Here is a 21,342-nt window from a genome sequence, read left to right on the forward strand (position 1 = left end):
TCTGTGACTGTCTTCTGGTGAAACAGTGGTGCTCTAGGGGGGAGGAGTGAATCTGTGCAAGAAGGGAAGGAAACAGGAAACATTACCTCCTGTATATAATTTTGCCTTTTATAATTGAAGAAGGTTTTAAAATTTGCTTTTCCTGTCTTGTGTGAGCTTCCTATCCTTTTTTGGTTTCTGGTTTTGCTTTTCTCTCCTTGTTCTTACGATAGTGACTTTTCCTTTTATTCTCCCCTGTGATCTGTATAATTTCACCAATAGGTAGCTTTCCTTTTACGGCTTCCACTTTCTGCATGGATTTTCCTTTCCTGCCTCTATCCCTGCTCTGTCACATCTTAGCTGTGTGACTTTGGGAATGTTACCCTCTCTGTGTTGTCATTTTCTTACCTGGAGAGAGAGAGAAAAAAAGCAAGGAGATGTGAAGATCTGTTTCTGGAGGCCATTACAAATATTAAATAGTTTAACTTAAATTAAAATTAAAAATTAAATAAAAGTAATTATAATTTAAAACTTAAAATTTACAAACATGTATTAGTGCTGAGAATAATACTTGGCCCCTAGAAGGTTCTAGCTTTCCATCCTCTTTCCAATGAGCAATGTTTATTGTTTACTGACAGAGAACATCTGTTATGTAATTCTTAAATATTAAGGTACAACTCTTTCTAGCAAGATTTTACACCTGCTTGTCACTCTCTAGCAATCACATTGTGGATTGCGGTGTCTGAATGCTCCGGTTTGGTTTGTCACTGCTGAGAAGAATGCATTTATTTCCTTCTTCCAGCCTCGATAGTTCAAACCCAAGAGGGCTCTTGGCTTCATGCTTATAATTCTGCCCACAGAGAATTAGAGATGCTTCCTTTGCCTGGTTGGCTCACATTTATGGAATGTCTTGCTCTCCATGACTTTCCAGGACGCCCATTTCCCGACCCAGAGAGCACGGTGTTCTTTTAAACTGCTGTCTTAATGATTTGCCTACATGCTTTTTGTATTTCTGCCCAGAGGCACAAGGAAAGCACCTTGAAAACTGAATAATGAAAGAAATATGGATGCTTTGAGACTCCCCTCTGTATCAGGGAATGGAGGCTGGGATCAGAGTGTCAGCACCTTGGTTAGGCTTGAGGCTGGACCTGGGGGTACCACTGGCCTACTGAAGACAGGCCTGGAAGAAGGCAGAGAAGGAGAAAAAGAAAGCAGGGTCCAGGGCTGAAGGGGGTGGGAGGATGAGGACCTGAGTGCGACAGGGACAGAACGGAAGTGCGGCATAGCAGGGAGATGCAAGTGCAAACCTGTGCACAGGTGTGTGTATTTGGACAGGATTCTACGAACATGGGGAAAGGAATGGAAAGACCTAGCTCAGGATGTCACTGTGCCTTGTGTGGGGGGCGGGGGAGGAGGAAGAAGGGGGAAATAAAAAATAACTGACCAAAACCCAGCTTATAGGAAGTGATGTCATTTATGGAAGACGTACATGCTTATGTACAGATGCAAACAAGTGAAAGGAAAAGAGAGCTCCATCAGCTGAGTTCTTAGGGGTGCCCATGGGAGGCTGTCAAGTGAAAAGTTAAGTTGGGAAGATGGGGGCTGGCATGGAGAGGAGCGTGAGGGTGGCTGCAAGTTATTGGTGATTTTTCAGTCCTTTGCTTTTCTTGTTTATTATGTTATTTTGTTTTATAATAGATACATACAAATGTACATATATGTAGATATACATATATGGTATATATACACAAGTACATATTTAGTATATGTACAAATATACATGCATGTGTGGATATATACACACACACTCTTTTGAATGTGTGAAGTAGCATATGAAACAATGATGAGGGGAAGACAACTGGGTTGCCACGTAACCTATTTTGGTAGAAACGTAGCAGTCTCCCGTGTAATGTGCGTGCGCACTCGTGCATGTTTGCACGAAGCAGAGGAAGGCGTGGAAGGCGGCTGTTCACTTTGATTCCCCACTGGGGGAATTGGGTACGAGGCAGAACCTTGGTACTTTTAAAGTCTCCCATCCCCAGGGCCTAATGAATGCATTCATCGTAGTGGATAAAACAGTGTTAGCCTTGAGTGGTTTACTGATGATCTGTGAGGCTACTTTGGTAGAAATTTAAATACTTTATTAGAGTTTAATCTCCATCAGGGCAGAAATAACATTGATCTTCATCATTCATCTTGTCATGGATTCATTCGCTCATGCTAAGAGTACATATTAAGTTCCATATAGATAGATAGATAGATGTGCCAGGTGTTTAACAATATTTTCTTTGATGCCTAGCACATTTGAAGTTTTCTTTTTAAAGTAAAAATATAGGGTTTTTGAAAGTTCATCATAGAAGGGCCTGATCTAGTGGATCAGGAAGGCTTCCTGGAGGAAGTGGCATTTAAGCTGCAAACTGAAGACTAAACGGGAGTTTGTTGGGTGAGGTCAGGGGAGGATTCCATATTCCATGCAGATGGAAGGGTATGTGCAAAGGCCCTGAAGCAGGGAGAAAGGAACATGGTAACGTGAGGAATGAGGAGTGTGGCTGCAGCCTAGTAAAGGAAAGGATGAGAGGAGATGAGGCTAGAAAGGTATGTAGGGGCTGGCTCATCCAGGACTCGCAGGCTACTAGAATTTCCTCCAGCTTTTTATTTTGAAAAGTGTCAAACCTGTACAAAGGTTGCAGGTGTAGTCGAGTGGATCTCCTGGATTTTCAAATTGCTAACATTTTTCCATGTTTGTGTGCTCTCTCTCTCTTTCACACACACACACACACACACACACACACACACACATTTTTCTCTTTGCTGACCGTTTGAGAGTAAGTTACAGACAACATGTCATGTTAACAAGCATGTCATGTTTAATATCATGTATCTTCCAAGAACACAGATTATCTCTGGTATAATTGTGATACTGTTACACACCCAAGAAAGTTAACATTGATTAAATACCTTTACCCAATAGATTGTCCACATTTAAATCTTGAATTGTTCCAATGTTCTCTGCTAACTTTTTTAAAACTCCAGGATCCAGCAAGGATCATGCATTGTGTGCAGATGTCCATTGGTGTTTGGGGGGCACGTGTAGCCCGGCTATTTTGTAGAATGCCCACCCATTTAAATTTGCCTGATTATTTCCTCATGATTAAACTCAGGTTGAACATTTACAGCAGGGATACTCTCATAGGGGATGTGAGGCCTGAGAACTCCCTAACATCCGGAGCACATGATTGCACTTTCCATAATGATGATGTTACATTTGATGGTGTCTACCAGCTTTCTCCATTGTACACATGAAATTTTCCTTTGTAAGAAATAAAATAATCTGGAGGGTGGTGCTTTAAGATTCTGTAAATATCCTGTTCCCCAACAATTTTGCACTCAGTGATTTTAGCAACTATTGGCATCCCTCGTCCAAGATAATTGTTACTCTGGTGAATGCAAAGTGGTGATTTTTCTAATTGTCTAATTTTTTGTATATTAGTTGGTATTCTGTGAAGAAGAGCCTTCCTTTCTCCTCCGCTCTTTTTAATCCGTATCAGTATGAACCTGTGAATTTTTAAAATACAAATTTAAGATTTACTGTGTATTTATCATCCACTTCTAACATGAATCGTTTTGATGTTACAGTTTCCCATATTTGGCCAGCAGGAGCCCCTGTCTAAAAGGCTTTTGAGAAGTAGTACCTGGATTGAGTGAATGAAGTAATAGTAGGAAAGTGATGAATAAATCTGTGTTTACCATGCTTCTCTTTTCTCCCGAGACTCTATATCTGTCAATCTAGCGAGCTTTTCTTTTTATTTCTCTCTAGGTCTCATGGGCTAATTGGCTCTCGTTCAGCTGGAACCTAACAGAGAAGTCATCCTGCTGTGTATCAAGACAATGCCCAGTTTTAAAACTGCTCTGAAAATGATGAAGACAGGATCGCCCAGTGATGCTGTCAGGGGGCAACAAGCAGCTTGAGAATTCCCTGTTCACCAGGTAGCAGCTTGAAGGAAGCCCCTTTCCATTAAGGAGGACTGCATGGCAGGCAGCCCCCACTGAAGGCTGGAAAATGAGCGTCCCAGTGGCTCCTAAGAAATCATGTTACACTGAGTTACGGGATGACAGAAATGGAGTGAAAAACAACAACGAGAGCGTCATAAGTCTGGGAGACACCAATGCCAACCCCGTCCTGTTGGAGGTCAGCTCCTCTCCTGATGAGCCTGTGACGTGTGCCCTGACAGATGAAATTGGAAATGCAAATTCAAGGGGGCCAGAAAGTAGTACCCGTGTCCAGAAGGAGATTCACCCCCTTCAGGGCTTTTCGAAGGCATCTCAGGTTGGCCCTGCCAGCCTGAAGGATTTTAAATTTTCTCCGATGGCTCAGAGAGAACGGAATGAAGAGCCCATGCTGGAGAGAGGCACAGATCCCCTGCAGGCCCCTCGGGGTCTTCAGGGACAATGTCAGTCAAGTTGGAGGACTGTCACAGGTGAGGCCAGCCCAGAGGTTTCGGCTCAGAGGGAGGTTGACGTTCCCCGGCATGTTCCCAAGGATAAGTTGGCCAAGACCCTTGACAATGCGGAACTGAGGAGGCATTCTCTGGAGAGAGCCGGCAGCTCTGCCGTAGCAGTGGACATGCTTACCAAGGAGTGGGCTGGGGGTCTGGCCTGGCCGCTTCCACAGCCTGCAGTGCTGGGGTCCCCAGAAGCCCCCCGTCCGGTACCCAGTGGTGGGGAGGGGCCGCAGAAGATGGGGGCAGCCCCTTCTCCAGGGCTGGCTTGTCTTCCAGCTGATGGTACCTCAGAGGGAAAGAGCTCACGTCATCCTAAACCATCTACCTCAGTAATCAAGGAGACCACCCCCTTAGAGACCCAGCCGGATGGGGGACAGATACCCAAAGTTAGCACCCAGAGCACAGAGCCTTCCGCCCACCCAGAGTGTGCTCCCAGTTCCTCTCCTGCCTCGAGAGACGTCCTGCGGAAGCCAGAAGCACAGCCAGGTCAGGGAAAGCCCGAGCCCGAGATGGAGCTGAAACCTGTGCCGCTCAGGGCCGCGCAGGAGCTCCCGTCCACCCAGGCGGACGGGCTGGGATGTCCTCAGGAGGATGGCGTGTCATCCCCAGGGAGAAAGGAGCCGTGTACGGAGGGAGCACAGCAGGAAGCCTCGGCTGCGGCGCACAGCGGGCCCCACCCGCCGGCCATGGGAAGAGGCAGGGGCGAGCAGGAAAAGAGCGGTGAGGAGGGGTCTCTCCAGCCCACCCCCAAGCCGAGCCCCGCCTCCTCGGGAGCTGCTGGGCATCAGCCCGCGGGCAGAAGTTCACCAAGTGCAGCTAGGAAACCGGGTGAAGCCCCATCTAGCAGCGTTTCACCCAGGGATGGTCACGTCGCTTTTGTTCCTGGTGATCTGACTGACAGCAGGCCCTCAGGTGCCAGAGAGGAGAGAGGGGTTCTGGGCGGTGGGAACGGGGACGGCGCTACGGTTTTTAACTCAGATCGTTCTGTTGGAGAGAGCGGAACTGGGGTCCCTGAGCCCCCCGACCCTCCAAGCAGCAGCTCAGAAGCCGGGGAAAGCACAGAGATCGCTACATCCGTTGCTGAGACTAGGAACCGTCTAGAGACTGCAGTGAAGACTGAAAGCACCCCCCAAGTAAGGGCAGATTCTCTTCCCGGAGTCCCAGCGCCCCTCCACCCAGAGACAACCGTGAATGTGGCCCGGCAGCCCGTGCAACCCAGCAGCCGTTTTCCGGACTTGGGTGCCTTGAATGTGGACGCGGGGGTCCCCCCGGCCGCCCCGCCTTCTGCCAACAGCTCCAGGTTGTCACACGCTTCCCTGAAAGTGCCTGACAAGAACCCCTGCCCTGGTGGGATCCCCAAGCCTGGCCTCACCCGTCCCGAGGACACACCCGCCTCACAGGAGGGAACGGAGGGCCCCCAGGTTGAAAAGACGGAAGAAAGGGCGGATCCCCGGCCCCTCGTTATGCCCAAGCCCAAGCACGTGAGGCCCAAGATCATCACCTACATCCGGAGGAGCCCTCAGGCCCTCGGCCAGGTGGACGCGTCTCTGGTTCCCGTGGGGCTACCTTACGCCCCGCCCTCGTGTAACATGCCTCTCCCCAAAGAGGAGAAGGCGGCAGGTGGAGACCTGAAGCCCGCCGCCAGCCTCTATGACAAGTTCAAGCCAGACCTGCAGCGGCCCCGGGTGTTCAGCTCCGGACTGGTCGTGTCTGGGATCAAGCCACCGGGACACCCCTTCAGTCAAATGAGTGAGAAGTTTTTACAGGAGGTAAGAGAATGCCACTGTGATACGGGCTATAAGCTGAACGTCCTAAAGTTTGTTGTGTATTTTCTATGAATGGTGAAAACAGAATTTCCTCTCTTAGCAAATTGCAGACTCTGATGCATGCGCTTGTACAGAAATGGACGGTTTTAGCTAGAGGAGGTCGTAGGCAAATGGACACTTCCGATGAGAAGAGTTTGATGATCAGATGAGATGGAGCTAACGTCTGAAGAGAGTCATTTAAATTCTCCCTGACATAATGCACAAAAGTTAGATAGGTGTGCATTCAAACCGGCTTCCTTGTTTAAATAAGGGAGCATAATTCTTCTAGGTCAATGGAAAAAAATCCAAAATAAATATATTGTTCAAATTAGTCAGACTTCATCCTGTGAGGGGGAGTATTTCCCTTCTGGGAGAATCTTGTATTCGTCCATGTCAAGAGCACAGTGAGTAGAAAATAATGTGTTAGGCACGGGCTCTGTTTTAAGTCAAAACAGTAATTACAACTAGCATTTAGTTGAGTGTCTACTATGCATTGGGCCCACAGAACATCACATTTAATCTTTGCCGGTCTTCACTAATCCTTGCAGTGATTCTCTGGAGGGTGGGATTGCGGTTCTTATCATTGTTCAGATGAGGAAGCAGCCTTGGAGAGCTCTGAGTCACTCATCCAAGGCAGCAAAACAAGGACAGCACTGAGATGCTCACCCACACCCACCCAGTCTCCTCACTCTGTGGCCCCTCTCAGCACTGGGGCGCTATGGCGAGTTGTGCTCCCAGAGCTCAGAAAGAAGGTTTTCTCTGGATGCAGTCTCACGGCAGCCAGAGGTCAATTAAGAGGAAAGCAGCGTCAGATCGTTTCTCTCCCCGACACCCTCCACGTCTGCTCAGGCCACTCAGAACACGGGCTGGAGCCTCTAGGATGCTCAGCTGTTAGGATGCACTCGATCTGGCTCCTTTACTTCCCGACCACCTCTCCTTCCTTCACTCTCTCTCTCTCTCCCTCTGCTGCCTCAGGGCCTTTGCACTTCCCTCTGCTCAGAATATTCTTCTCCCATATATCTGAATGTCTTTCTCCTTCATGTTCTTTAGGTCTCTGTTCAATGATCACTTCATTGGAGACTTTCATTTGTAACAGTTCGTTAAATAAAGTAATTTTCTACCATCCCCCCGCCCCCAAACAAAAAGATACCCTAGATTTTTCTCTGCAAAACACAATTGTGAAAGAAACTTTATTTGGAGATGTAGGCAAAAATCCTGTTACTGTTCTATCTCTTTGACCCTTCTTAATTTTTTTATGTATGTGTCCTTTCTTTGTTGCTTCCACTGTCTCCATAAAATATACAGTAATGTCTATATTAGATGCACATCCCCCCAGATATTCTCTATTCTTAATCCTGTAGAAACCACCCCAAGTCTCCAGGAAGTGGGATAGTATGAGTGTTTGTGCGGCTTTAGTAGTGCTGAGGGATTTGGGGAGACCCCGTTGGTGTGGGGACAGCAGTGCCACTGTGCACCAGCCGCTCTGAGGACCATTTTCTGCTGTAATCAGAGCATTCGAGGCCCAGGTCCTTTCCTCAGGCTACAGGATAGAGCAGAGAAGCCCCAGGGGTTGTGCTGGGCTCATTTCTGCGGTAGTCTCTAATCACAAGTGGAGAATGGGCTGGCCTTTGCCCTTTGCTCCTGTAGCTGTGACTTGGTGTAACCCAGAGAGTCCCCCTCCTGTGTTCAGCCCCCAGAAGTGGCTCTGAAGGTCATCGTGGGTCTAGTCATGCCAGGAGGATAAAATACGCTGACTTGTTTAGACTGCTTTCTGCTCTCAGCTATCCTGAGGCCTCTGGGACACTCCCTCCTATTGACTTCTTGGGGGAATCCTTTTTATTTTTTTTTAAATTAATTAATTAATTAATTTATTTTTGGCTGCGTTGGGTCTTCGTTTCTGTGCGAGGGCTTTCTCTAGTTGCGGCGAGCGGGGGCCACTCTTCATCGCAGTGCGCGGGCCTCTCACTATCGCGGCCTCTCTTGTTGCGGAGCATGGGCTCCAGACGCGCAGGCTGAGTAGTTGTGGCTCACGGGCCTAGTTGCTCTGCGGCATGTGGGATCCTCCCAGACCAGGGCTCGAACCCATGTCCCCTGCATCGGCAGGCGGACTCTCAACCACTGCGCCACCAGGGAAGCCCTGGAATCCTTTTAATTACTGGTGTAAGTGGGGGGAAGGGAGCAAGAGGGAGAGGACCCGGTGAGCTTGTGTGCTTACAGCATACAGGTGTGTGATTAGGGCTGAACCCTGCTGCTCCTCCCTGGTACCACCTCATCACTGTAGGACACTGTGCCTGTCAGAGTTCTCCAGAGAAACAGATTGTACATACAGGTACGTATATGTATGTATCTTTCTATCTGTTGAGACTTTAAGGAATTGGTGCATGCAGTTGTGAAGACTGGCAAGTCCAAAATACGCAGGGTGGGCTGGCAGGCTGGAGACCTAGGGAAGAGTTGATGCTACAGTTTAAATCCAAAAGCCATCTGCTGGGAGATTTCCGTCTTCTTTAGGGGAGGTCTTTTTCTATTAAGGCCTTCAACTGATTGGACGAGGCCCACCCACATGATGAAGAGTAATCTGCTTTATTCAAGGTCTACTGAATTAAATGTTGATCTCATCCGAAAAACAGCACTAGAGAAACATCTAGGATAATCTTTAACCACATATCTGGGTGACGTGGCCTATCACGTTGGCAAAGTGAGCCGTCACAAGCCCTCTCCTTGCCGTAGCTTCTCAGTGAAGCCTCTGCATCTGCCCCATTGTCTCCCCAGCCTGCCGTCCCCTGAGAACAGGACAGGGCAGATAGGAAGAGGGACAGTCCAGTAAGGACTTAGTTGCTTGTGGTGTGTGCCTTGATGGGTTTTAGGAGTTTGTTTGAAATCACAAGGATTCTTTAGTTTCAGAATTATTTCTCTAAAACTACTGCATTAGAGAAAGAGGGAAAAAACCCATTTGGGGTTAATCTCACTGTGTTTATGACTGTACGGTGATACCTGCTGGGTTCTGTCAATAAAGATGAAAGAAAAGAGTGTGAAGCTTTTTGTAGATTCTCTTCTTTTATTAAAAATGCGTAGATTAGGCATCTAAGGAGTACTTTTCACCTTTTCAAAGAATCTTTTATCTTACCAGAGACAAATTACCCAACAAAATGGCAGGCATTGAGGTTCCTGAAATTGTTAAGGTCGTTTTCAGATGATGGAATGATGGATTTTGACCCCTGAAACCTATACAGTTTGAAAGAACAGAATAATTACTGAGATAAGACATGGCAATCCTAAAACCCTGACAGATGTAGGTTAGAAATGATAATAATTTCTTCATGGGAGCACCTGCTAAAAGCAGTGAGCAGTGACACCAAACACTTAGACACTAAAATAAAAAAAAATTGAGCAAATATGAGTATAATAGAAAAACCAAAGATTGACAGTAAGAAAGTAGAAACTGGTAAAAATTTTTATCAGCGAGCAGATGTAGAATGTTCTTTCACAGGAATATAATTTGCTGGGGCCTGAGTTCCATCTACTACTATAGCAATCATGCATATTTTACAATGTGATTATGATAAAACTTTAAAGGCCTCATCTTCTGTTTCAATAACGTCAATTTAAGGAGAACTTCATATCTATTTCATCAGTAAAAGAGTATTAAATTAAGGGTTTATCTCTTCAACAGCCTGGATCAAAGCTTTATAGCCCCTATAAAGAATATTGTTAAATGCCTGTGATTCCTGCATAGAGGTTTGACACGTAACATGTATTATGATTTAGAGCAGAGTTAGTTGACATCTAGGTCTTTTCATACATAGCCTCTGGCACTTTTTTTTTTAACTTAAAGGAAATAAGATTATTTCGTTGTCTTTTTTTTTTTTTTTCCCACTTTTAACATGAAGAAACACTGATACTATGAACAGGCTTTGTGAGTACAGAATTGCATATATAAAAGGTAGCCATCAGTTGTATTCTAATCCAAACTGTTAATCACAGGCAACAGTAACATGATGTTATGTTGTTAGATTCACGAAAGAACGAAACATGATTCCTTCATTTAATAGATGTTTGTTGATTTCAGCTCTGTGCTAGGCATTGTTCTAGGTGCTCTGAATTCAGCAGTCAGCAAGACTCTGCCCCAAAACTTCCCTTCTAGTGAAACTTGCTCAGACATTCCTGGAGGCAGCACCTTACTAGGGAAGACAATCAGAGGTAATTCACAGTCTCTCATTTTTAATTATGTAAAAAGAATGTAGAAGCCTGAAAACACATCTTTCCATTAACTTCTCTGTTCTTCCAAATAACCTTTTCCCCCTCATTAACAATGCATATTTTATTTCCTAAGTAGCCTAATACCTAACATAAATTGATAAGGTTCATCAACTTATTGTAAGACTAGGTCACCAGGAAAACTGTGCCTTTTCTCCTTAGGAATAATGAGACTGTCATAGTTCTGTGAACATTTGCTCAATTCTTTCCTTGCGTCATTGACATTTTTCGTTTATAGATTAACTCCTTGCACAAATTCCAATGATTTTGTAGTGATCAAATTTAAAAATCTGATGGAGGGAATTCTTTCTCCTCCCAGCGAAATGTAGATTCATAGAGTATTAAAACCAGCATAGACCTAAGGGATCATCCAGTTGTTGTCAACTTAGAGATGAAGACATTGGGCCCAGAGAAGGTAAGAGATGGGTGATGAAGCAGCTCAGTGGTTCCAGAGTGGTCACTGTCGGAGCCTTGGTCTCCGGACCAGGTTCCGCACTCGTCCCGTGATGTGCGGTTCTCTGAATGAGCTTCTTGTCATTTACCATAGGTTACAGAACGCCCTGGAAAAGAAGAATTTTGTTCTCCTCCCTATACTCACTACGAAGTTCCTCCAACGTTCTATCGATCGGCCATGCTCCTTAAGCCCCAGTTGGGATTGGGTGCAATGTCACGTTTACCATCTGCCAAGAGCAGGATCCTGATCGCGAGCCAGAGGTCTTCAGCGAGTGCCATTCACCCACCAGGAACCATAGCGGCAGCTGCCAGCCTCTACAGTTCCGACCCTGCAGGTAACCAGTGCCACAGGGGCTGCTTTTTCCTGCTGTACTTGTAAATAGTAATCGCGTAAAGTGATGGTAACCGCCTAAAGTATGAATGCCTCTCCTTCTTTAAAAGAGCCTTTTTTCTGTTCTTCCATCCGATTGTAGATACAGACATTTGTCAAGACTCATCTATCTGCAACTGTCATTCTCCATGTCACCCTCAAAACGATGGCCCTTGTGACCACCACCTCATTTCTTGTAGTTTCTCCTATACATGTGGTTTCTCTGATACATCCTATAGACTAGGGCTCAGAAAGGGCCAGATAGTAAATATTTTACGCCTCGGGGCCATAATGGTCTGTATTGTAATTACTTAGCATGAAAGTAGCCATAGACAGTCCGTGAATGCGTGGGTGCAGCTGTGTTTCAACACAACTTATTTTACAAAAAGAGATACAGGCACACCTTGGGTGTGCCTGCAGTTCCGGTTCCAGACCACTGCAGTGGAGCAAATATTGCAATAAAGAGAGTCATACGAGTTTTTGGTTTCCCAGCGCATGTAAAAGTTTTGTTCACGCTATACTGGAGTCTATTAAGTATGCCGTAGCATTATGTCTACAAAAACAATGTATCCACCTTAATTAAAAAATACTTTATTTATAAAAAATCCTAACCATCATCTGAGCCTTCAGCAAGTCGTGGGAATAACATTAGAGATGACTGATCACAGATCGGTATGACAAGCATAATAATAATTTAAAAGTTTGAAATATCATGAGAATTACCAAAATGTGACACCAGCAACACAACGTGAGCAAATGCTGTTGGAAAAATGGTGCCGACAGACTCGCTGGAGGCAGGGTTGCCTCAAACCTTCAATTTGTAAAAAACGCAGTACCTGCGAAGTGCGGTAAAATGAGGTATACCTGTAGTGGGCTGGGTTTGGCATCCAGGCTGTAGTGTGTCAGGGAGACCTTTCTGCAGTACAGCAGTGACCGTATCTCTTTTTTCAGCTGTTCACACGTCTTGAGCGCCCCATCCCAGCCCCATTCTCCTGCTCTGCAGTGGCTGGCCCGTGTCCTCTCCTGATGCTCTCTGCACTTCTCTGTTTTCCTCTCTCCATCCCTTCTTCTGCTCATGTGGTTTCCTCTAGGTTTTATGTCTTATTTTATTATAGAAATAATATATACCCTTTGTCAAAAACTTTGAATATAGAAAAATATGAAGAAGAAAGTAATTGTACTTATATTTTTAGCATCCAGCCCAGAGTTAATATTATGGAAATTTTTCTTCCCGTGTGTTTCTTCATATGCATTTTTAAATAGTTGAGTTAATACTGGACGTGAATTTTGTTTTTTCCTAGTAATATCATATTGTAGGCATTTCCTATGCCATCAGTGTTTCAGAAATATTTTAATGGCCACGTAAGATTCTGTTTTGTTCATTTATTCATTGATTTAACAAATTCTGGATACTTACCAGGTGCCAGAAGGTGTAACTCGAGGACTGCAGCAGTGAACAGAGAACTCCTGCCTTTGTGCAACATAGTCTAATGGATGAAATAGACAATAAAAAGATACATGCATAATTGGAAATTGTGATAAGTGTCAGCAAAGCAAGAAGCACAGTGTTTTGAGAAATTGCAACCAGGAGAGTGCTCTATGGGTGGGACAGAGGTGCTTCGGGGCAGCCTCTCTGAGGAAGTGGGAAGAATGCACGGGGAATAACACCAGAAGTCATTCATGGAAGTTGGGTTCTGCTTATTCTACACTATCTTCAATAATGTTGCAATTTGAATCTCTGTACTTATTTGTCTTCTTTCATATTGTTTTCTCAGAATAGATTATTTGAAGTTTAATTATTGGATAAATACATATCCAAACATTTTTTAAGACTGACTTATTTTCCAGAAAATGTGTAGTCATTATTTTCACACTAGAGTTTCTGGAAGGTGCTTCTCTTTGCCACACCCTTGCCGGGATTGAGTACTACCATTATTATTACTCCTCCTCCTATTATTATCATTGCATTTCTTGTACTATTAGTGGAAGGGAACTTTTTTTTTACCTGTTTGCCATTTTGTGACTTGTCATTTACTCAGGTAATAACTGATGGTCTCAATGGCTAGTTGTTTTCCTGGTAAGCCCTTCTATAAAAACAAATTATTTTTTAATGGTTCCCATGGTATATGTTTATTATGATGGATCTACCTGCTGCTACATAGCTGCTACAGGTCAATTATGAGTTCAGTCACTCATTCAACAATGAGTACTGTGGGACTGTTACATGTCAGCATTGTTCTAGGTGTGGACAGAAAGCAGTGACAACAGGCAAAAATCCTTGCCCCTGTTTTAGAATTTTAGGATGGAGGTAGGCAAACTTTTTTTTTTTTTTTTTAGTGAATAAATAAAGCACATGGTCTATTGAGAGAAATCACTAGTATTGAAGAAAATGAGACATTAGAGAAGGGGGAATTTGGGATTTGGGCCAAGAAGGAGGGAGATTCCAATTTTAAATAGGATGGCTGGAAAAGGCCTCCCTGGGCGATGACCTTTAAGCCAGTCCCCAAAGATGGGAGGGAGGGAAGAGCCAGTGCAAAGGCCCTGGGGTGGCAAGAAGGCCAGGGAGGCTGGAGCAGAGTAAGTAGCGGGAAGAGTGGTTGGGGAGGAGAGTAGAGGGGTGGCTGGCATTGAGGGAACTTGCAGAAGGCCTAAGAAGGTCATAAGGATGTGACTGTTAGTCTGAGTGAGAAGACCATTGGAGGCTTTGGAAGTAGGGCAGTGTGATCTGAGTTTTGTGGCGGGTTGAGAGCACGCTCTAAGGGGACAGTTTGTCTGCATATCTCCCTTCCCTTTGCCCCACACATTCTCACTGCCTCTGACTCTCCAAACTTTGATCTCTGTGTCTTCAACTCACTGTGACGGACAGACTGTCTTTGAGTTCCTCCCTCCTGGGCGGTTGTTGTACAGTTTCTGAAAACATTAGTTTTATATATTTTGTTTCATTTTGTAATTGTTTATGGCAGTTTCCATATCAATTAAATCTTTATGGGTGAAGTTGCTTTTACATATTCATCAGAGATTGTTGACGTCAGATGATGTTTGTTGTAGCTAACGAGAAAACTTTCTCTTTTGTGTTTGCTCTTTTAGTTTCAGACTATAATGGTTGTTTGGGGTTTTTTTGTTATTACTTTAAGAATACTTTTAAAATGTTTCTGTATATGGTTGTATTTTGTTTGCAGTTTGTGTTTAATTTTGTGCCTGGCATCACATATTCAGCACGTTGGGATTCTCTGTCACTCTTACCTTGGTTATTCTTAGATCTTTATTTTACGTGGTCACTCGAGGCTCTAAGCAGCATCACACTGGCAATGAGAACAGGAGGTAGGAACAGCCCTCAATGCTGCAGCCCGTAATTTAGCGTTCACATTTCCAGACTCAGGTGATGTCCCTCATTCTGAATCCTAAGATCTGGTTTGATATGTGAACTGCATACACTGTATTTTTTTCAGGTCTTAGGTAGGAAAACACTTAGGTCTCCTATAGACAAGTAAACCTGTGACTTAAACTTTGGGAAGAATTCCTGTTGTTTCCACTCCTGTGTTGGCTCTGTGAGTACCATTATGTGTATCATGGCTTTAAAGTGGCTTAGAAGAACCAGATGTGCAATAAGTACATGCTACCCCACAAAGCATATTCTTACACAGTTTCTTTGCTATAAATGAATACTCTTTCCTAAGACCCTTAAAGTCTTACAGATCCTTTTGGTGTTTTTGGCCGTGCCACGCAGCATGTGGGATCTTAGTTCCCCGACCAGGGATCGAACCCGTGCCCCCTGCAGTGGAAGCACGGAGTCTTAACCACTGGACTGGCAGGGAAGTTCCAAAGTCTTACAGATCTTAATGTGATTCTGTCTGCTGAAAAATAAATAAACCTAAGCACTTGCTTACTTCTTAGATAATTTCTGTGTTTTTGTATACAGTGTCTTCTGACTCCACAGTCATGCGTAAACCTATGAAGTTTTACTGTCATCAGGCCTGGGTATGAAACTCAGGATGCTATTTAAGTACTCAAAGTACAACAGCAGGACGGTTACCTCCCTTTAGGTGGACGTAAAATCTGTACTAGTGAAACCTAAGATTGTATATAAAAACAATTCATTATTAGAGCCTTCACATCTAAAGAGTTAAAAAGATAGTTCTTTTCTGTACTGCCTTTTTAGTAGATTTATATGTTTTATGTTCCTTTTTCTGAAAAACATCTCTCACAGCATTATGTAATACATTATGTAAAAAATGTTAACTGGTATACAACATATCAGGATGTAATTTGTTTTCATGAAAATAACTGTACCCAGTGTTGCTGAAAGCGTGACGTTTTCGTGTCAGCCAGTGCACCCTGAAAGAACTATAATATTTTTTGATAGGGATAAAGTGTCAGAATAGAAGTTTTTTAAAGACTAGATGAGAAATACTTTATTCTATAAATAACCAGAGAAGTTCAATCAGGTAAGTTGAGACAGTTTTTCTCAACTTATATTCAGTTTTGTTATGAATTCTGCTTATTAAAATAAATTTTATTTTAGAGTTCAACATACCTCTTTGGTAATTTTTTTCAAAAGGCAGGTTGAATCCTGCCAAATTTTAAAATGTAGGCTATTAAGTTAATGTAATATATATTGAAGAACAAGTAAACTTGATTGGAACAATTTAAAAACACAAGCACAGTAGTGATTGTGGAGAACTCTGAGTGGTCATGATGATGTCAGAAATTTAGCAAATTGTGAGCATATATTCAATATTTCTAAAGGAAGAATTCTGAGGTGAGAGCATTATCCCCACTTTGTGGGGACACAGAGAGTTAAACCAGTGATTACAACAGGAAGAGAGACATACTTGGTAGAGACATGCAGAATGCACGTGAGGGGGCTATCCAACTCAGCTCGGGCAGGTTGGGACTCTGGAAAGATTTTCCAAGTGAGGTGAGTTGAATTGAATTTTGCAGGATAAACAGGAGTTTACCAGAAGGGGTAATGGTAGAATGTGTATCTGTCAGAGAAAGGGGTCATCAGTTTGGGCGATTCAGATCCCTCACAGGGACCGATTACTCAGTAGGGAGGACTGGAGGATGCTTGGTAGGGTGGGGCTAGTGATGGACAGTTAGTCATTGGACACATGCGGAGTTTGAGGTTCCTTGGGAACATTCAGGTAGAAATTTCCAAAGGGCAGAAATGGGGACTGGAGAGAAGTTGGAGACAAAGGTCAGTGTAGGAGTCATTGCCACCTAGATGTGAGTCGAAGCCGTGCAAATGGATGAGCAGGGTCAGGGCGGGAGAGGGAGGACACAGTAAGGAAGGGGTCAAGAAGAGGACTTTGTGTCCACATTTAAGGAGTAACTGAAGAAAGACGCCTGCAAGAGGCAGGAGACTGCAGGGTGGGTGGGTGGAGGCCATTGGGAAAATGTAGCATTGGAGTCTAAGGAAGGGGGAGCTTCCAAGGTAGAAAATGGTCAAGTCTGTCTCACAGAAGACAGGACAAGGAAAAATGCAAAGAGGCTGGGATCGGAAATTAGGAAGCAGTTGGTGACCTAGTTCTGAATGAGCAATTTTAGTAAAACGTGGGGTGGAAGTCACGTCTTAGTAAGGCTGAGAAGTGAATGAAAAGTGAGGAAGTGGAAGCAATGAGAATAGACCGCTGTTTCTAAAAGTGCACCGGTGGAGGAGAGCCCTGGGTGCTCGCTGCAGGGGAAGCAGGGCTGTGTGTTGTTTTGTTTTTCAGAGCCTGTGTGAGAGGTCGGACTTAGTCGGAATTGTGAGCGAGAGGGAGTGGCCTGGGGAGAGAGGCTGAAGGGTGTGGTGGTATTAACTGTTGGAACATGGTGCCCAGGTGGGTGGCAGACAATGAGATCGCAATCCCATGTGGAGGGTGGACCTTGGAACAGAAGCAGAGCATTGATTCTTGTAAGACAAAGGAAGAGAGAAAGAGAAGAAACACAGAGTGGGTGAGGTGTTGGTTCCTGTGTTAAGAATGAGAGTAAAGAATGAAATATGCCATTTGCAGCAACATGGATGGACCTAGAGATGATCATACTAAGAGCAGTAAGTCAGACAAAGACAAACGCCATGATATCACTTACATGTGGAATCTAAAATATGACACGAATGAACTTATCTGCGAAACAGAAACAGACTCAAAGACGTAGAAATCAAATTTATGGTTACCAAAGGGCAAAGGGGGCAGGGGGAGAGATAAATTAGGAGTTTGGGATTAACAGATACAAACTACTATATATATAAAGAACAAGGTCCTACTATTATAGCGAAGGGAACTATATTCAATATCCTATAATAAACCATAATGAAAAAGAATATGAAAAAATGTGTGTGTGTATATAAGTATAACTGAATCACGTTGCTGTACACCAGAAACTAACACAACATTGTAAATCAACTATACTTCGATTTCAAAAAAAAAATAACAAGTTTTTTGGCATTGCTTAAGTGCCACATTACTATTTTTATCACAGTTTTACTTACTTTCATGACAACTATAGCATCTACCAAGAAAAATTTAAATCAGGTGGGAAAACATCCCTGTAAGACAAACTGATGAATTCCTGAGATGGTCCAAGAGAACATGGCATAACTATGGTTCCTTTGGTGTCTTAATAACACTGGATGACCTTGGGACGAATCTTGGAGGCTTCGGAGGAACCATTAAGTTTGTACTGGTGTTTGTCTTAGTATATCTCTCAATGTCACCCATTTCTACATACTGTTGAAATGGACATTGACAGTGACTATTTTTTTTATTGTGCATTCGGCCAACTAAGCCATCCCATCTTTGACTTACTTTCATTGCAACTGAGCATGCCTAAAATGCCCTGCAGAAACTTATTAAAAATGTAAGTTTCCTTGGCCCAGACCCAGAGAGTCAGCTTCAGGGGCCCTGGGGTGCATCACAGGCGTAACAACTATTCTTCTATTTATTTGGACAAACACTATTAGTATATGTAATGAATACTGAGCACCTACTATGTGTCAAGTTGTTTCAGCACTGAGGATACAACCATGAACAAGATAGAAGAGATCCCACAGGCCGTTATGATGCAGTGTGACTTAGTGCTGGGATGGCAAAGTCTTCTGGGCTCAGAAGAACATAGGAGGGGATCTAACCCCAAGTTGGGGTCCAGGAAAGTTTCTTAGGTGAAGTATGGTACGAAGGAGCAAAGGATTTGAGGTATGGGGGTCAGGGATGAGGAGGTGATGGGAGTGGATGGGTATTCCAGGCAGAGGGAATGCTACATGTGAAGATTGGTATGCTTGGGACATAGGATGTCAAAGAGGGATGAGAAAAAAGACAGAAGGTTGTAATGACGTGGTAAGCTGTGTTAAGGAATTGGCCTTTTCTCCTAAGAACAAGATGGTGCCGTTAAAGGATATTAAGCAAGGGACTGATAGGATCACATTTCACTTAAAAAATATCTGTTAGACTGAAGTTTGGAGAATGGATTGTGGTGTATTGAGGTCCTGAGGGACAGGAGTGGGATGGGGTAACAAGGATGGAGACAGGGACCTTTTAAGAGACTGATGCAGGATACCCTAAATGATAGCCAAGGTGGTGGTAGGGTATAGAGAGAAGTAGATAGGTTCTAGGGGGTGACTTTGACTAACCCCCGACCCTGTGAGTCGAGTTCACATCAGAATAGATTGTGGGAAAATCCTTCAAGGATAAAAAGCAAGGAAGAGTAATGGCAGCCCTAACTCAACTCTACAGGCAAAAATCCACTACTAATTCTAACGGGACACAGCTGAAGGGGACGGACCTTGCAATTAGCTGCTCCGTTTATTTGCTTTTTAAAGTGACAGTAAAGGATGAGGATGAATCATCTAGATTTTTTTGTTTTGCCATTTTGACCTTGTTTGATATGGAATCTCAAGACTTCTGTCTGATTTCTCCTTGTATATGAGCACTCATCACAAAGCTTGTCTTCCCGGATTTTTCTATACCATGGAAAGGGGCTGTATCCTTATCTTTATACGTTCTTGTCCTTCCTTAATCCAAAACCATATAAAAACATGATTTCAAAGCATAGGTTCAGAAGTTGGAGAGTATTGAGTGGTTTGGGCAGGTAAAGTCTCAAACCGAAGTGAGGAATGGAATCATGCAGTATGTATTTACTGGACACCCACTGTGTCCCGGGCTTTTGGTTTCAAGATGCCTTTTGCTTTCTCCTGGTGCCTGCCTCTGGGACTTGCAGTCCTACAGCTTCTGTTTGCCTCCTCAGCTTAGATGTTGTTCTTCTGGAACTTCCCTTCGTTCTTTCTCCTGGGATGGATCCACGTGTTTCCTGGTTCATTTTGCTGGAGTACATCCTCGGTAATTTTCTCAGAGAGGGTTCAGGGAAAGCAAACTCACAGAGTTTTTGCCTTTCTGAGACAGCCTTTAGTGTGCATTCACTAGATCAAATATCATTTTCTAGGTTGAAAATGATTTTCTTTCAAAACATGCAGACTTCCACTGTTGCTCTAAAGAAACCTGGTGCCAGTCTGAGAAATATATATATATATATATATATATATTTTTTTTTTTTTGGTAGGAGACCTGCTTTTGTTTCCCTCTGGAAGCTTTAGAATCATCTGTATCCCTGGTGTTTTAATTCTCTGTTTCCTGGAATTTCTATTATTTGATTTTTGGATCTCCCAAAGTGATTACTTGTGTCTCGTTTTTCTCACATGTTTTCTGTTACTTCATTCTTTACATTTTTCATTGTAGACCATCTGACTGGACTTTATTTTCTAACACTTCTCTTGAATTGTTGTTTGGGTATTTTTAATTTCCAAGGATGCCGTCTTGGTTTCTGATTGCGTCTTTTCATAGCAGATTGTACTTTCTTTTTTTTTTTGCGATACGCAGGCCTCTCACTGTTGTGGCCTCTCCCGTTGCGGAGCACAGGCTCCGGACGCGCAGGCTCAGCGGCCATGGCTCACGGGCCCAGCCGCTCCGTGGCATGTGGGATCTTCCCGGACCGGGGCACGAACCCGGGTCCCCTGCATCGGCAGGCGGACTCTCAACCACTGCGCCACCAGGGAAGCCCCGCACTTTCTTTTATTGTTGCCATATCTTCCCAAATTTCTCTAGGGATAATTAGATTTTTTTAAAGGTAGCTTTTTTTTTTTTAACATCTTTATTGGAGTATAATTGCTTTACAATAGTGTGTAGTTTCTGCTGTATAACAAAGTGAATCAGCTATACGTATACATATATCCCCATAGCCTCTCCCTCTTGCGTCTCCCTCCCATCCTAAAGATAGCTTTTGTTTCCTGAATTCTCTCTATATGCTCAGGGGCAGATTTTCTCTTTGTTTTTCTCAATTTTTTTGTTGTTTGTGTTATGCCGGCAGCTTTTCTCGAAGTCTTTGTGATCATTCATGCTTACTATTGAGTTGGATGGGCATCAAGTCCATTTGTTCGGACTCTTTAGTAGGAGTCTGTTTCCCCTAACCCTGGGGCTTGGCACGGGGTAGCCAGGTAGGGGTAAATTCCTGGCTGCTGGACACTGCAGGACCTGATGTGGGAGACAGTGGGGTGGAGGCTACAGTGTCTCCCTCATCATTTCAGCCTCTCGCTCCTCCTTCCTGGGATCGGAGGCTTTGCGGCCCTGGCTGTCCGGCTGGAGGTCAGCACTCGTTTTTCCAGGGCAGCGCGGCTCTCCCGTCTGCTGCAGGCTGCGCTTTCCTCTGCCTGCCAGTCGGGGGCCTCCGTCTCTGTTCCAGAAACTTTCGAAATATCTGGCTCGGTAAGTACCTGTCTCTTGTTCTAGGTTTAAATAGGTAAAGTGCTTAATAGAAGGAAGTCGGTAAATATTAGCTGTTATTATGAATTGTACCTCTTAGAATTGAATTACTCTCACTTTAAGGCACCTTTGGTAAGAAAGGGACAAAATGCCTGCGTTCTGTCCACCACCGCGAGCTGGCGGTCTCCTTTTCTACTTAACTCTAGTCACCAGCGCCTCTTAGGGCTCTGCTCAGTAGTGTAACATGA

At 44.1% G+C, this 21,342-nt stretch overlaps 1 protein-coding gene across 8 annotated transcripts in view; it reads left to right on the top strand.

The window, feature by feature from the left end:
• MTUS2 (microtubule associated scaffold protein 2) overlaps positions 1-21,342 on the top strand; it is a 496,165-nt gene that overhangs the window by 163,708 nt on the left and 311,115 nt on the right. For all 8 annotated transcript variants that reach the window (XR_009559713.1, XM_060287790.1, XM_060287789.1 and 5 more), the window contains 2 exons: positions 3,797-6,250; positions 11,088-11,328. Coding sequence is in view for 7 of the 8 variants with exons in the window: in XM_060287790.1 (XP_060143773.1) it covers positions 4,040-6,250; positions 11,088-11,328 (2,452 nt within the window). In the remaining variant the exon portion in view is untranslated. The remainder of the gene's footprint in view (positions 1-3,796; positions 6,251-11,087; positions 11,329-21,342) is intronic.

Source organism: Globicephala melas, chromosome 18 (assembly GCF_963455315.2).
Source record: "Globicephala melas chromosome 18, mGloMel1.2, whole genome shotgun sequence".
NCBI lineage: Eukaryota > Metazoa > Chordata > Mammalia > Artiodactyla > Delphinidae > Globicephala > Globicephala melas.